Consider the following 16,097-nt stretch of genomic DNA (forward strand, 5'->3'; position numbering starts at 1 on the left):
GGCAGGCTGCTATCCGCAGCATGGGGAGCCTTGCAGGGAACTCCTGCAAGGCTCTCCACGCAGCGGATGTGTTCCTGAAGTGCCGGGCGCTCTGCTTTCAGGGCGCCCGACGCTCCGGGAAGCAGGCTGCTATCCGCAGCTTGGGGAGCCTTGCGGGGAACTGCTGCAGGGCTCCCCACGCTGCGGATGTATGCCTGGCGTGAGGGGCGCTCTGCTTTAGGGCGCCCTACCCGCCGGGCGGCAGGCTGCTATCCGCAGCCTAGACACGGCTAGCGGAGCGCTAATCCAGAAGCTTGGGGCGTGCGGAGCTCAGCGCGCCCCAAGCTTCTGGGCGCCGGCAAGGTCTCCGCTAGCCGTCGCGGGGCTCTCCCAGGGCTAGCGGAGACCTTGCCGGCACCCAGAAGCTTGGGGCGCGCTGAGCTCCGCACGCCCCAAGCTTCTGGATTAGCGCAGTGGTCCGCTAGCCCTGGGAGAGCCGGGCGACGTCGCGGGGCTCTCCCAGGGCTAGCGGAGACCTTGCCAGCACCCAGAAGCTTGGGGCGCGCTGAGCTCCGCACGCCCCAAGCTTCTGGATTAGCGCAGTGGTCCGCTAGCCCTGGGAGAGCCGGGCGACGTCGCGGGGCTCTCCCAGGGCTAGCGGAGACCTTGCCGGCACCCAGAAGCTTGGGGCGCGCTGAGCTCCGCACGCCCCAAGCTTCTGGATTAGCGCAGTGGTCCGCTAGCCCTGCGAGAGCCGGGCGACGTCGCGGGGCTCTCCCAGGGCTAGCGGAGACCTTGCCGGCACCCAGAAGCTTGGGGCGCGCTGAGCTCCGCACGCCCCAAGCTTCTGGATTAGCGCAGTGGTCCGCTAGCCCTGGGAGAGCCGCGCGACGTCGCGGGGCTCTCCCAGGGCTAGCGGAGACCTTGCCGGCACCCAGAAGCTTGGGGCGCGCTGAGCTCCGCACGCCCCAAGCTTCTGGATTAGCGCAGTGGTCCGCTAGCCCTGGGAGAGCCGGGCAACGTCGCGGGGCTCTCCCAGGGCTAGCGGAGACCTTGCCGGCACCCAGAAGCTTGGGGCGCGCTGAGCTCCGCACGCCCCAAGCTTCTGGATTAGCGCAGTGGTCCGCTAGCCCTGGGAGAGCCGCGCGACGTCGCGGGGCTCTCCCAGGGCTAGCGGAGACCTTGCCGGCACCCAGAAGCTTGGGGCGCGCTGAGCTCCGCACGCCCCAAGCTTCTGGATTAGCGCAGTGGTCCGCTAGCCCTGGGAGAGCCGGGCGACGTCGCGGGGCTCTCCCAGGGCTAGCGGAGACCTTGCCAGCACCCAGAAGCTTGGGGCGCGCTGAGCTCCGCACGCCCCAAGCTTCTGGATTAGCGCAGTGGTCCGCTAGCCCTGGGAGAGCCGGGCGACGTCGCGGGGCTCTCCCAGGGCTAGCGGAGACCTTGCCGGCACCCAGAAGCTTGGGGCGCGCTGAGCTCCGCACGCCCCAAGCTTCTGGATTAGCGCAGTGGTCCGCTAGCCCTGCGAGAGCCGGGCGACGTCGCGGGGCTCTCCCAGGGCTAGCGGAGACCTTGCCGGCACCCAGAAGCTTGGGGCGCGCTGAGCTCCGCACGCCCCAAGCTTCTGGATTAGCGCAGTGGTCCGCTAGCCCTGGGAGAGCCGGGCAACGTCGCGGGGCTCTCCCAGGGCTAGCGGAGACCTTGCCGGCACCCAGAAGCTTGGGGCGCGCTGAGCTCCGCACGCCCCAAGCTTCTGGATTAGCGCAGTGGTCCGCTAGCCCTGGGAGAGCCGCGCGACGTCGCGGGGCTCTCCCAGGGCTAGCGGAGACCTTGCCGGCACCCAGAAGCTTGGGGCGCGCTGAGCTCCGCACGCCCCAAGCTTCTGGATTAGCGCAGTGGTCCGCTAGCCCTGGGAGAGCCGGGCGACGTCGCGGGGCTCTCCCAGGGCTAGCGGAGACCTTGCCGGCACCCAGAAGCTTGGGGCGCGCTGAGCTCCGCACGCCCCAAGCTTCGGGATTAATGCAGCGCTCCGCTAGCGGTGGGAGAGCTGGGTCTCCCACTCCTAGCGGATAGCTTCCTGAAGCCTGGAGAGCGAGAGGGGTCGGTGCGCACTGACCCCTCTCGCTCTCCAGGCTTCAGCGAAAGCCTGCATTCGCTCCATAGGACGCACACACATTTTCCCTTGCTTTTTAGGAGGGAAAAAGTGCGTCCTATGGTGCGAAAAATACGGTAAGCAGGGTGTGAAAATGTCTTGGGTCTGCAGTGCCCTCAGTGGTAGATCTCTGACGTAAACGTCTGTTCAGGCTGAACGTTGATTTCAAACCAAGCCCACTTTCTCCTGTTCTTCCTCCCGTGCAACATCTATCTAGTGCCAAAGACAGTCAAAAATCAAAGGCACTGCCGTTGATCCAAGGAGATTGTGACAAATGTAACAGATTATGATACTTTTCTCACAGAGAGTAACTGGATTAAAGGATTGATTTTTCTTTCTTGTCTTTTCCTTTCGCGCGCGCGCTCTCTCTCTCTCTCTCTCTCTCTCCTTTCCTCCTTTGTACTCTCAAAAAAGTCTGAGGTTGTGGAGGTGGAGATGCCATTCTTGAGCATGACTTGGATAGTTCAGAGAGGGAATGGTTTCTTTCAACACTAGACCAAAATATCATAATGTCTGAGGCAGAGCAGCAAATGCAGCCCTCCAAGTTAGAGGGTCTATGATAGTGATGCTGGGGGAAGAGCTAGTGTATTTGCCCCCTTTAATTTTGTTCTTCATGAGGGTGGGGAACCCAAGGCTCACATTCCCCTCATGTGAGAACAGGATACTGGACTAGATTGCCCTGGTCCAGCAGGCTCTTATGATGTTCTTATGCTGGTAGAGAGGGTCTGTGTCTGGGTTTCCCTTCCCTAGCTCTAAGTACTGACATAACACCCCAATGAGGCTAATGCATCAAGTGTCCATCAGCCACAACCCAACACTACTTTTCAGTTGCTGCTTTAAGCCACAGGTCACCCTTGGCTCTGTCACTGGTGCTGTAGCTCAAATCCTGAACCACCCTCCAAATCTCCTCGTCAAGTCAGAATGAGCAAAGTCCATATTTTGCCATCTTCCCCAACGTAAAAACCTTGAGTGGTGTGTCAGCAAGTGCTCTGCCATCAGTTCTTATAAGCCAAGCCCCTTCGTTAATTATAAGTACGCATTCTCAGCAAGGGAGTAATTCAGGCTGGCTATAATTCTGGTAAGATTTCAAGAAAAAGCACTTACATTACTAGAGGCTTTTCTTAGAACTCTTCCGTGAGTCAATGTTATTTTTTAAAATGGACTGGCAGGGAAGTGCGACTGTGTCCAGCAACCTTCCCAACACGGTACCCTCCAGCTGGGTTAAACTACAACTCCCATCAGGCTGGGAGTGATGGGGGTTGTAGTCCAAATCGGCTGGAGATCACCAGGTTGGGAAAGACTGGTGTAAAGCAACCTGGATAGCTCAGTTGGTTAGAGCGTGGTGCCGATAATGCAAAGGTTGCAGGTTCAGACCTTGTATGGGACAACTGCATATTCCTGCAGGGGGTAGACCAGATGGCCCTCGTGGTCCCTTCCAACTCTACATTTCTATGAATCACAGGAGGCTCTGCGATCTCGAGGTAGGATGTTTGTGTTCAGATTAAGCCTGAACCCAAATGTTCCCTGTTTGACTGCGGGGGCTGAAATGGCTGGAGACATTTCTGCAATTTGTGGAGGGCAGGGGTAACCCAACTCAGCGGAAGAAGTGCGTGTGCATTAGAAGTGAAAACCACTGGTTGCCTGAAGCTGTCTTTATCCTGCCATTCACACACAGTAATTAAGAAGTGCTGAGGAAGATGGTGCTATTGCACCAAGCTCTGCAGTGGCAACTAGAAATCATACTGACCCTGACTCTATGGAATGGGTGTGGATGGTTTGAGTGCCATGGTTATCCCACTGTGAGTGGGCAGGTATCACATGATAGGGGTGGACAGATGTGACTTAACTTCTCAGATGTTTCTTTTGCTGGTGAAAAATACTCGGAGTCGAGAGTGGATTTCATGCTCTTTATTCAGCCCATAGTGGTGAGGAGGAATGGAAGTTCCCCCACAATATCTGCTTTATATACATTATTTACACAATGGCCTGCACGTGATTGGCTAATTCCGGGATTCTCCTGTAGGCCAATCAGGTTGTGGATTCACTGATTAGTGATGGGGTGGCAAGGATTGCTCATGTAGCTGCAGTTCACACCCCCTTAAGTCACCTAGGAATGGCACAATGGAGCATTGTTTTCAGATAACTACAGGAGAGAGAGAAATGAACTACTTCAGGGAGAAGCTCTTCTTGACCCCTTAGGTCATGGGTGGAGAACCTGTGGCCACCCAGTTGTTGCTAGACTCCCAACAGTCCCAGCCAATGTGGCTAGTGGTCAGGGATGTTGGGAGTTGTAGTTCACCATCTCTAGGAATCTGCAGGTTCAGGGGAACTGTGGGGAAGCACCCTGGTTGGTTGGAGCCCTGCACCGCCAACTCCTCTGAAGGGCTCATCCATGCTTCCATTGGTACCATGATTTGCAGGATTTGTTGACGTTTGTAAACAGAGAATTTTCCCGGAGGAAGCAGTGGGACCAAAATAATAATAATAATAAAATAATAAAATTTCATTTATATCCCACCCTCCCCAGCCAAAGCCAGGCCCAGAGCGGCCAACAACAGCAAAATAAATACAACATTCTAAAATCATTTCATTATAAAATTAATTCAAATGAAATTAATGGCAACCAATGGGCTAGAGTTCTGTGAGGATTGCCAAAGGAGGGGGTCAGGCTGTGCCCTGGCCAAAGGCCTGGTGGAACAGATCTGTCTTGCAGGCTCTGCGGAAAGATGTCAAGTCCCGCAGGGCCCTAGTCTCTTGTGACAGAGCGTTCCACCAGATCGGGGCCACAGCTGAAAAAGTCTTGGCTCTGGTTGAGGCCAGTCTGACCTCCCTGTGGCCCGGAACCTCCAAGATGTTTTTGTTTGAAGACCGTAAGGTCCTCCGTGGGACATACCAGGAGAGGCGGTCCCGTAGGTACGAGGGTCCTAGGCCGTATAGGGCTTTAAAGGTTAAAAGCAGCACCTTAAACCTGATCTGGTACTCCACCGGGAGCCAGTGCAACTGGTATAGCACCAGGTGAATGTGATCTTGCAGCGAGGACCCCGTAAGGAGTCTCGCCGCAGCATTCTGCACCCGCTGGAGTTTCTGGGCTAGTCTCAAGGGCAGCCCACGGAGAGCGAGTTACAATAACAATCAACCCTGCTCAGACCTGTGCCTACAATCACAGACCTGTGCTTACAAATTGCAGCACAAACGGAAGCGTGAATAAGTCCTATCTCTAACTAATTAAGAACACCCACTGATTATGTCTTGCTTGAGGAAATTCAAACAGGGTGCTTCTCTAGAACTCTCGCCTTCACTGAGACTCGCAAAGCAGAGGCTGACTTCTCAGAGTTACAGACCAAGCAGGCATCTCTTGTAACAAAGAGGATGTTTTCAGCAGCGTCGCCATAGCAACAGTCAGATGTTGCTCCAACCCCCGGAATGAACTGAATGCATCATCATCAAGTTGGACCTGCAGTTGGATTCTTCCCACCTGGTACCTGAGATGCATAGATGGCCCACTTCACACCAAGAAAAATGAATCCATTAATATTTGGAAACGGGAACAGCCTATTAGAGAGGAATGGTGGTCTCTGCAGTTTTTCAGGTGTTGCTGATTCAGAGTCTAATTCAGGATAAATGCATTTAATCAAAGATAGCAGTGATGATTAAAGGTGCCTTGGAGGGCTCTCTGCCATGTCGCAGGAACATGGGAAGCGGCCTTATAGTGAGCCAAACTATGGATCATTGTTCCATCTAGATCAGGGTCGCGTACAGTAATTGACTATCGAGGATTTCAGACAGGGGTCTCTCCCAGCCATACTAAGCCATCTTTTCATCTTCCAGTTCTGAAAACATCACCCCCTCCTATTTTGCAGTCCCCTTTGTTTTCACCTTCACCCTCGTTCCCATTTTGCCTTCCTCCTTTTTGCAACCTGCTCTTGCACACAGACACATATAACCCCTGAGATCTCCCCACTGAATGCAGTTACTAACCCCCTTTTACGACAGCATTTCCAAAGTCACACAGAGCCCGTCCTGCCCCCCCCCCATTTTCACCTTCACCCTGCTTTAGATACCTCCTCCTCACAGGCTCACAGGGAGCACTAGATGGTTGTAATTCTTTTGTGATGCTAGCACCATCTGTCAGCGACCGCATGAACTACAGTGTGATGACAGACCAGTGCATAGAGAGAAATGAAAGATTCAGCACAGCTCTTCCCTGACCAGTCTGAAACCTGCTTGTGAAAGGACTGCCTTCAAACTAGAGGCAAACAAATCTCCCAATTTTCTCTGTTTCTCTTTCCCCCCCCCAAATTTTAAGTTCAGCTAATTCCTTTCCCACATCATTTTGCAATTTATTTTAAACTTTTTGTCGAAATTCATCAGCATTTTAATACACATTTTTTCTTTTAAATCTAGTTTTGGCTAATGCATACATTATTACAAGCCCCTTCCCGTAATACAATGAATTGTGTGCATGTTGTTTTTAATGATAAACACTTTCCCCCAATATAATTCATGTCCCTACCTTTTTTTAGTTGGAGAACTGTGTCAGAAAATTTAGAGAATTCAGTGACTTCTGAAGGGTAGCTGCATTTCAGTTTGCATATTGCTCTTGGAAGTGCAAATTGAACCAACTTTCTCTTCCACCCCGCCTTCATACATGTTGTGAATTTCCCAAATTTTCAGATTCACCATCTCAGTCTCTGGTCTCCCTTTGATATCTGTGTCATGCCCTCTTCGCTGTGTGCATTCCAGCTAGGGGTATTTTTTTCATTCCGGAAGGCTTTTATGATTAATTTCTGTATATGCTGACTTTGCTTGTCCTTAAAAAAATGTTGTTGTTTTTAATGATGTTTAATGCTTGGATCTTACGGTTGATGTTTTGTTTTTTGTTTTTGAGGCAGTTATCTATAAGCCACCTTGTGAGATATTCCCACCCCCCAAAGAGGCAGAAAAGAAATATGCACATAAATACATACAAATTTAAAATTAACTTAGCGGGGAAGTGGTTAGGATTGGTAGTTCAGTATTATAAAGTATTTTCTCTGTCCTGGTTCTGTTAATTATGTCCTTGCCAATGGGCATGTAAAGCTTACAGAAATTAGCACTTTTAAAAGTCTGTTCCTATACAGATTTCATTCTTTTCTTGAATGTTGTATTTTCATTAATTATCTGCGAAAGCTTTGACTTGTTTATGGATGCTAGGTAATGACCTCTAGTCTCCCTGGCATGCAGTTGTGGATGTTGTATGGGGCAAGGGCATCAGGTACTCTGGAACCTGAACTGAAAACCGCCTCTTTTGAATTTGGTACCCAGCCTGGGACTGAGTCTACTGGGTGTGTAGCATTAGCCCTTGCCATAGTTCTCTGTCAGGTAGCATGAGGACTTCTGGACTTCAGGGCAGGAACTTTGTGGTGATTTGCATCATTTGCCCACAGGGGGTCCTGGTTTGGACACCTAACATATCCAGTTATAGATTCAAGCAGTGAGTTGTGATAAATCCCTCTACTGGAAGACCAAACCACACAGTTGCATTACTCTGCTCTTAAGCGCAGGGTTTTGTTTTTTAACAAATAACACAGGTGACCTATCCAAATTAGGACCCTAGTATGAGGGTAGACTAGTGCTATCCCTTTGTCCTTGCTATAGGTCTCATCGAGGTCAATTTTTGCATTGACACAGTGTGTCCCATTGCAGTAAACAGTATGTTTATTGGCAATGCAAACTGTAGTTGCAGGGAGGGGCATGTCCCAGAGCCTGAGAAAAACAGCTGATATATTTATGGTGGGTTGAAAGTCCTTCCTGTGTATCACAGACACTTCCCAAGTTGCTACAAAGTCTAGCGCCTTAACCTCTCCTAAAATCACAATCTCATCTAGCAATAGCGGTTGCTTATCGTTCACGCCATTCATGTCCCCAAAGTCCCTGGATCCCCAACCTACTGGTTGAGAGCTTGCACCCTTGGCACTTATCACATATCATCTGCTTCAACGTAATTGATTGGCTTGTCAATACACATTATGTAAAATAGAGTAAGTTAGAAATAGACCGTGAGATGAGGAACGCACTCAGTGCATTCAGTCGAACAGCTGATGATTCCTACTTGGAGAACTGAGAAGAGGTGACAAGCAAATGTGCTTAAGAATGTGCTGTTGGATTAGGTGTGATGCTGTGTATTGAGGCAACCATGCACATATTGCGACCCACCCCATGTATTGTGACTAGCTAGGTACTTGATCCCCACCCATTTTTTTCCAGAGCCAGACAAGCAGCAAACAGAAGGTGGAGTGTTATGGAGGCTGGGGCAGGCCACTATACATCATAGAATCATGATGGATGGACTATGTGGATAATAGGTTGAGTAATCCTGCATCCAGGTGATTTTATTGATGGACAGATTGCATTTATATTCCACTTTTTTCTCCAAGGAGATCAAGGTGGTAAACATGGTTCTCCCCCTCCCTGTTTAATCCCTACAACAACCCGGTGAGGCTGAGAGGCAGTGACTGGCCCAACATCACCCAGTGAGCTTCATGGCCGAGTGGGGATTTGAACCCTGATCTCCTGGGTCCACGTCTAAGACTCCAACCACAATGGCATCCGTTTGTTTGATTTTACCTAGTTGGGGGCCAGGGTGTGAAGACTTCTGACTGTACATGCAGAGCTTTCTGTCCACTGCACCATCTTCGGGAGTGATGTATGTCTCTTACAGCAGGCAGGGGTTACCAACATAGTTCCCTTCAGAAGTCATTGGACTTCAACTCCCATCATCCTCCGCCAGCATGGTCAATGGTCCAGAATGATGAACATTGTAGTTCAGCAGCATCTGGAGGGCAACTTGCCTTCTGCCCCTGCTCTACAGGTATCTAAGCCTTTAGCTTGAATTTTTGACTTTCGCAGGCAAAGCACGCGATCACAGTGGGCATATCACATCCATAGATGCTCCCCTGTTGTGTGAGCAGGAAGTCAAGTGGCCACCAAAAGAGGGCATGAACTGACTTGTCTCTTTCTGGTTGCTGGTCACACCGAAAAAGCAAAGGGCAATCGCTGAGCCACTAGGGCCTTTCCAAATTTCAAAGCCAAGCTGCTCCAGCTTCTGCTTTGTGAACCATTAAATTGCACTGAAGTTGCATGCTTGTTCATTTCCCAGCAACTCAGCCCAGATCTCTTGCTTTTCCTGCTGTATTGATCCGCTTTTAATCTTTCTTAAGGTTCCAGCTGCCCATCTCCCTTCATTCTTACTACTTTTTGTTTTTAAAATGGCACATTAAAGAGCGGGAGAGAACGTAATACATAAACTCAGTTGTGAACTTGGGTGGTTAAGTGTCTTTCTATGGGGCCACCTAAAAATAAGATATTCTTGGAGGACTCCCAAGGCATGCAGAAATATGCAAAATTATAAATCAAAAGAAAAAAGGGGAGAGGAAAACTGGAAACTCAGGGAGGGAACTGAGGCAGGAAAAGGATGGTGGAGGTGGGCATGCAGTCTTCCCCTTCTGCCCCTTTCCTCCTGATATTGACACATGCAAGTTCCGCCTCCTGTTATGGAGCACATGCATTCAGTAATAAATGGGGTGATGGATGGAACACCTCTGCATCTCACAATGTTTGAATCCAATATTCTTCTAGGAAAATGTGAGCAAATGCCCATATTCCTCTTGGTTAAGATTTGGTAGAATCACCAAGGGCCAGAGAAAATTAGTTCAGGCCAGGCGTCAGATCTAGTCAACCAGCCATTGATTATCTATCATTGGCCTGATGTTGCACCCATATGAACATAAAAAGTGTATGTTGGAGGGACTTGGGAAGCTACCTGATACCGAGCCAGATTATTGATCCATCTAGCTCAGTGTCATCTACACCAGGCTTCCTCAACCTCAGCTCTCCAGATGTTCTGAGACTACAGGTCACATCATCCCTGGCCACTGGTCCTGCTAGCTAGGGATTATGGGAGTTGTAGGCCAAAAACATCTGGAGGGCTGAGGTTGAGGAAGCCTGACCTACACTGAGTGGCAGCGGCTCTCCAGGATTGCAGATGGGGGTCTCTCCTCCGCCCTATCTGGAGGTGCCAAGCTTTGAACCTGGGGCTTTCTACATGCAACCCTCTGAGCTGCACCCCTTCCCCCAAATGCAGAACAAGGAGCAAATGCAGAACAAGGACTACATGCAGTTCTTCCAGCATCATTAATGTTTGGGTGAGGAATTGTTCTCCTCACAAAAGGGAACAGCAGGTGGGATGAGGGGAGTCAGCTATTGAGATTCATACTGCAGGGACCAATTAAGTACTGGCAGGGAACTCAGGGGATGATGCAATAATTGCATTCCAAGTTTTAGATTTATGCTTCCCTGACTCTGTGTGGAATATCCACGTTCCCCAGCTGGCGAACAATTGTGTTGTAACTGCAACTATCAGTTTCCTGTGCTCATGTAATGTAGCATTCCTTATATAAAGACCGCTCTCATTAAGCCAGTTCCAAAGTCTGGTGCTTATCCCCTGTCCATGGTGCTGAAATGCCCAAGCCAGGCCACTGTGGCCTGTTGGGGGAATGAAAGACAGCTCACAACATGAGTGGTTGCAGGGAGAAAATCCCAGTACAGTCATACCTTGGGTTATAGATGCTTCAGGTTGCGTTTTTTTGGGTTACAGACTGCTGAAACCCGGAAGTACCGGAACAGGTTACTTCCGGGTTTTGGCAGTCACGCATGTGCAGAAACGCCAAATTGCAACCTGCGCGAGCTCAGACATGCAGACGCAGGTCGCGAACACTGCGGGTTGCGAACCTGCATCCCGCATGGATGACATTCGCAACCCGAGCGTCCACTGTAACACAATCATTGTTTTTCATCAACTAAATCTCTAAAAACTTGTTTGGGTATTGATTAAAACCTCATATATTGAACAACGCCGACGCAGGTGGTGCTGTGGGTTAAAGCCTCAGCGCCTAGGGCTTGCCGATCGAAAGGTCGGCGGTTCGAATCCCTGCGGCGGGGTGCGCTCCCGTCATTCGGTCCCAGCGCCTGCCAACCTAGCAGTTCGAAAGCACCTCCAGGTGCAAGTAGATAAATAGGGACCGCTTACCAGCGGGAAGGTAAACGGCGTTTCCGTGTGCGGCTCTGGCTCGCCAGAGCAGCGATGTCAGGCTGGCCACGTGACCCAGAAGTGTCTCCGGACAGCGCTGGCCCCTGGCCTCTTGAGTGAGATAGGCGCACAACCCCAGAGTCTGTCAAGACTGGCCCGTACGGGCAGGGGTACCTTTACCTTTATACTTATATTGAACAACTACTGTTCATTCCTAACATAGAAAATCTAATCATCTACCTACCTACCTACCTGTCAGAGGGGTGTGTGTGTGCAATTTAGACTAGAATTGCACTCAAGATTTGTACTATTGGGAATAATCTGGCATTGGTAAAGAGATCCATTAGATGAAGTCATCTATCTTCCCTGTTTATATCGTCCTGGGTTTTGAATAAGGCCTGTGTGGGAAGGAGCTTTTTAATTGCATCGTATAATTCATCTTGCACTCATTTGTGTATTTACATGTGCTTATTCACTAGGGAACAGCTAAAGTTTAATTGTCATTGCTTCCTAAGTAGCTGAGTAGGTGGATGCATACGGAGCTGGTAGTTTGTGCATATGGATTAGTCTCATGTCAGAACAGATTCCTTGCTGAGGAGACTGTACAGATTTATAGATTTGTCTTAATTGCTTGAATGAATGCTTCACATCTGTAGAACATGCATTTCAAGCAACCAAAGCAGTCTGCAAATGTTACCTTTGTAATCATAAAAAACAGCCCTGTATAGTAGGATAGCATTATTACTCTACTATTGCAGGTGGAGGGGTGGGTGCATGTGTGCCACAATAGCCCCTGTTCTTTTAAGTGAGTGGAGGTGAGATTTGCAACTGGGAATGAGATTACAGTACATTCACTTAGCCAAGATACTAGGGAAAGAACCATCACTCAGTGGAGGAGCATGCAGTTTGGTTATACAGGAGGTCCTGATTAAATCCTTAACATCTTCAGTTAAAAAGGTCAAGTAGAAGATATTGGAAAAGACCTCTCTGTCTGGTATCCTGGAGGGCTGCTACTGGTCAGAATCAAGTGGACAATACTGGGCTAACTGGATAAAAGTTACATTCAGGAATTGGGTTTATTGGTTTAGATTTCCTGGTTATACTAATAACATTGGTTTCTATGTTCCTTGTGCTGTATACTGCACTACCTGTTGCATTAAGGAACTGTAGGTTTTTGATCGATGTACTGTCATGCTAAATTTCACTTGCACCAATGGCTGTGGTCTTACACAACCATGGATATTATCAGACATGTTGCCACTCTTTATGCACATGTGCAATTCTGTTCCCCCATGACAGGAAGGAACTGTATGATGGATGTACTGTACACTGAAATACTGCCCCAAATTCTGTCCCATGGTTTTCTGGGTTAATGGGGATACAAATGGATTTTTTTCTGGAAGCAATTAACATGGAAATGAGAGCTAAACTTCCACTGGATTTTGTTCACTTTCCAGAAGTGGCTTTAACATTGTGTAAAAGATCACGTAGAATGTGAAAACGATCAGGTAAGGAAATGTTGGGGAGATAGAATAAAGTTCTGTCCGAATGCAGCTGAAGAGTCTGACCTGGTATAAGACAGTGTTCCAAGTTGCTCTAGCGTAGTTATTGTACTGAGTTAATTGTAAATTTACTCCACAATGTTTAGTCTGGGTTTCCTGAAAGAGCACATGCTTTAAAAGATGGGTGGGTGGGGTAGGGGGAATTTATTGGGACATCTTTATTACTTCTGTTCAGTTCTGAACTTCTTGCCCTACCCATTCCTGTGCTGGAATCATGACTCCTGAACTCTGTACCTGTTGCTGAGCCTATTTCATTACTTGCCTGAATAAGATCTCTTTCTTACTTACAAGAGTCTCTGTCTGCGTGTTTTGGGTGGGAGCCAGGATAAATGTGTAGATAGGACCAATAGATGGAAGAGCAGGCATGACGGGCGACAGTTTGCCCCCAAGGTTCTCAACGTTTGCAGAGGAAGGTTGTGCCGGGATGTGACCTCTGAAGCCCCACTGGAAGTGACAAATTTGCCACCACTTACTGCAGTGGGAAGTCGCTGTGAGTCGGGACTGACAGCATCAGTATGGCAAATACACATTTCATTACTTCTGGTCAGCTACCTACGGGATTTAATTTGCTAGTGTCACAGCTGGAGAGGCTGTTTCACACCTCCAGGGAAATTTGGCAAGACCTGCCTCCTAAACCAAATGATTGCATCTAGCCTCCTTCGCGGTTTATTATTACAGGCATGTCAAGCCCAAGTCATACCAAAGCCCTCAGAAAAGCTGGGAGCAGACAAAGACCCTCAATGTACCACTATCTGTTTGCTTTCTTTCCCTGCAGAAACACATCTCACAAAGATTTGAGGCCCAGCCTCCAAATAGAGTTAAGGCCAGAAGGGGTTTTGGACTACAAGTCCCATCATCCCGGACTCTTACCTATGCTGACTGGGGATGGGATGAAAGTTAGTCTGGGGAGCATCGGAGAGGATGCACTTGGCTGGGGAAAGCTGGTTTACACCTTCAGTTTCATGGAAATAAGTGGGGAAACCTAGAATATGCTATAAAATCTGTGTCCCTCCTCAACTCACTTTACTCTCATGCATTCTTTCGTTGTCGGTGCGCGGGGGATCTGAACCCCCCTAAACCACAAGAAAAGCCCTGCTGGGTCAGGTTAATGTTTCATCTACTCAGCATCCTGCTTTCATAGTAGCCGCCATGATGTCCATGGGAAGCTGCAAGCAGGACCCAAGCTCAATAACATTCTCCCCTCCGGTGGCTTCCAGCAACTGGTATTCACAACCATTACTGCTTCTGGCTGTACCCCCTATTGGCACATGAAGCAGAAAATAGTGTTACACAACACCCCAATCTCCACAAGTGGCACAGCATGACAAGGATGCCAGGCGCACTTTAGCTTGGGTTTTCCTTTGGAAATGAGGCTCTGCACAGTTGGTGGTGTCTTTATGATATGTGGTTTGTTTACACATATGTGCAACCTGAGAATATGATGGAGACTGCTCAGAGCATTCTTTTGCTTCTCCCATAGGCACAGAAGGCTTGGGTCCCAGAACAGAGAAATCAGCCCATGCTCTTTGTCTCTTTGTCACAGTCAGCCCATGTGGTGGTGTTCACCCCACTTCCTCTTCCTTGTATGTGAACCCAGTGAAACTATTCCCCTCTGGCATACATCATCCAAACTCAGTGCTCCCCCCCCTAAAAAAAATGTTTAAGGGTACTCTCATTTTGACTCAAGAAAATCACTGTTTTATAGTTCAAATCGGGGTGGGGGGTGGGGAATACAGTAAATGGACAAAGTACAAAGAACATGTATTACCTCACACATTAAACCCTTGCTTCCATCTGAGACTCGGGAAAGGAAATGAGGCTGCCATTGAGGGTAGTAATGGAACTGACAATTCACTGTGCTAGAGAAGAAAGTACAGTGGTACCTCAGGTTAAGAACTTAATTCGTTCTGGAGGTCCGTTCTTAACCTGAAACTGTTCTTAACCTGAGGTACCACTTTAGCTAAGGGGGCCTCTCACTGCTGCCGCACGATTTCTGTTCTCATCCTGAAGCAAAGTTCTTAACCGAGGTACTATTTCTGGGTTAGCAGAGTCTGTAACCTGAAGCGTCTGTAACCTGAAGCATCTGTAACCCAAGGTACCACTGTATTTTTTTTTATTAAAGAAAGTTTCTTCTCCTGCTGGATTCACAAAATGTTTAGGGGTACACGTACCCCTGCGTACCCCCAGAAAAAAGCACTGTCCAAACTGAAATCCTAAACCCTTATTTGTCTCTGCCCACTAACACACAGCTGGAGGAGGGGCTCCACCCCCTTTGATGTCTGCCATTGAACATCTCGATGGCTCATCATTTGATGGGATGCTAGCAGCCTTTGTTCCCCACTCAGCTAGCAACTGCCAGGCTGGCTTGGCTTGTTAACATAGGCTTAATCCAGGGGTCCAGTGTATGGCACAGTTTAACTCTTCAAACATTGATTAATTCCAACTTTTATTGGACCCAGGAATTTAGGGTGTGACTTGGACCCCACAAAGTCATAACAATAAATCAAGGATTGCTAGTGAGAGGTAGAGGCCTAGCGGACTATTTGCATTGCTGCCCATAACAGCCTTTTGTTGCTTTGAATACAAGAGAGGGTAAAAGAGAACTTGTGTTTGATGAGAAATATTTCATGAATGAGTAATAGATAGAGCTTGCACCTGGTTTCTGAGCAGACAGGTGATTCGTAAGAATGATCTCCAAGAAACCAATCAGGTAGGGGAAGCTTTTATTTGTGGCGGGGCAGTGAATGACTCATATTTGGTGCATTGTAGACAAACCTTTGTGAGCTTGCAATCTTTGTTGACTTATTTCTGGGGGTGGGGGTGGTGATAGTTAGACTGGTGAAAGATTTTCAGAACTCCTTGTGAAGAGACACCTAACTGGCTGGCTAACATCCTCACTTGCAAGAGCAAAGCCATTTCTGCTGTAGGAGCCGCAGAGCTAAGGCGTTTGAAGTTGCTCTCCTATGGACCATCAAAGGGCAAAGTGATTCAGAGGAGCTGGAAATATCACCTGGTGCTGACTTTTTGAGCAGGCAAGAGGTAGAGATCTAAGCATCGTCATGCCAATTAAATGAGGGGAAAGGGCTGGGAGAGATGCTGGAACTTTAAATGCGGTCCCTTTTTCCTTATAATTACAGGGCCACTGCTGCCTTGCCCTGGTGGCTAGCAGTGGTGGCATGCAGAACAATCATGTTGCCATGTTACCGGAAGCACCACAAAAACAATCAATGTCCAGAGCAGGGGTGGAGGAAGGGTGTGTGGTGGGGGCAGACTGCCCCGGATGTCTTCGCTGAGGGGGTGACATTGTTGGGATGCGTCCAAGGAAATGGGGGCAATTGGC

At 49.0% G+C, this 16,097-nt stretch overlaps 1 protein-coding gene across 4 annotated transcripts in view; it reads left to right on the top strand.

Moving 5' to 3' along the window:
• Window positions 1-16,097, top strand: part of PTPRO (protein tyrosine phosphatase receptor type O) — a 135,522-nt gene that overhangs the window by 55,364 nt on the left and 64,061 nt on the right. For 2 of the 4 annotated variants that reach the window (XM_081926797.1, XM_081926798.1), the window contains exons 1-2: window positions 5,589-5,717; window positions 8,829-8,978. The exons of 1 other annotated variant lie outside the window; for it this stretch is intronic. In XM_081926797.1, coding sequence (XP_081782923.1) covers window positions 5,694-5,717; window positions 8,829-8,978 — 174 coding nt within the window. In that variant the 5' untranslated portion in view covers window positions 5,589-5,693. Of the gene's footprint in view, window positions 1-5,588; window positions 5,718-8,828; window positions 8,979-16,097 lie in introns of those variants that run through there. One more of the 4 variants, XM_081926799.1, reaches the window with a different exon arrangement.

This window comes from Podarcis melisellensis (assembly GCF_964234715.1).
Source record: "Podarcis melisellensis genome assembly, chromosome: 10".
NCBI lineage: Eukaryota > Metazoa > Chordata > Lepidosauria > Squamata > Lacertidae > Podarcis > Podarcis melisellensis.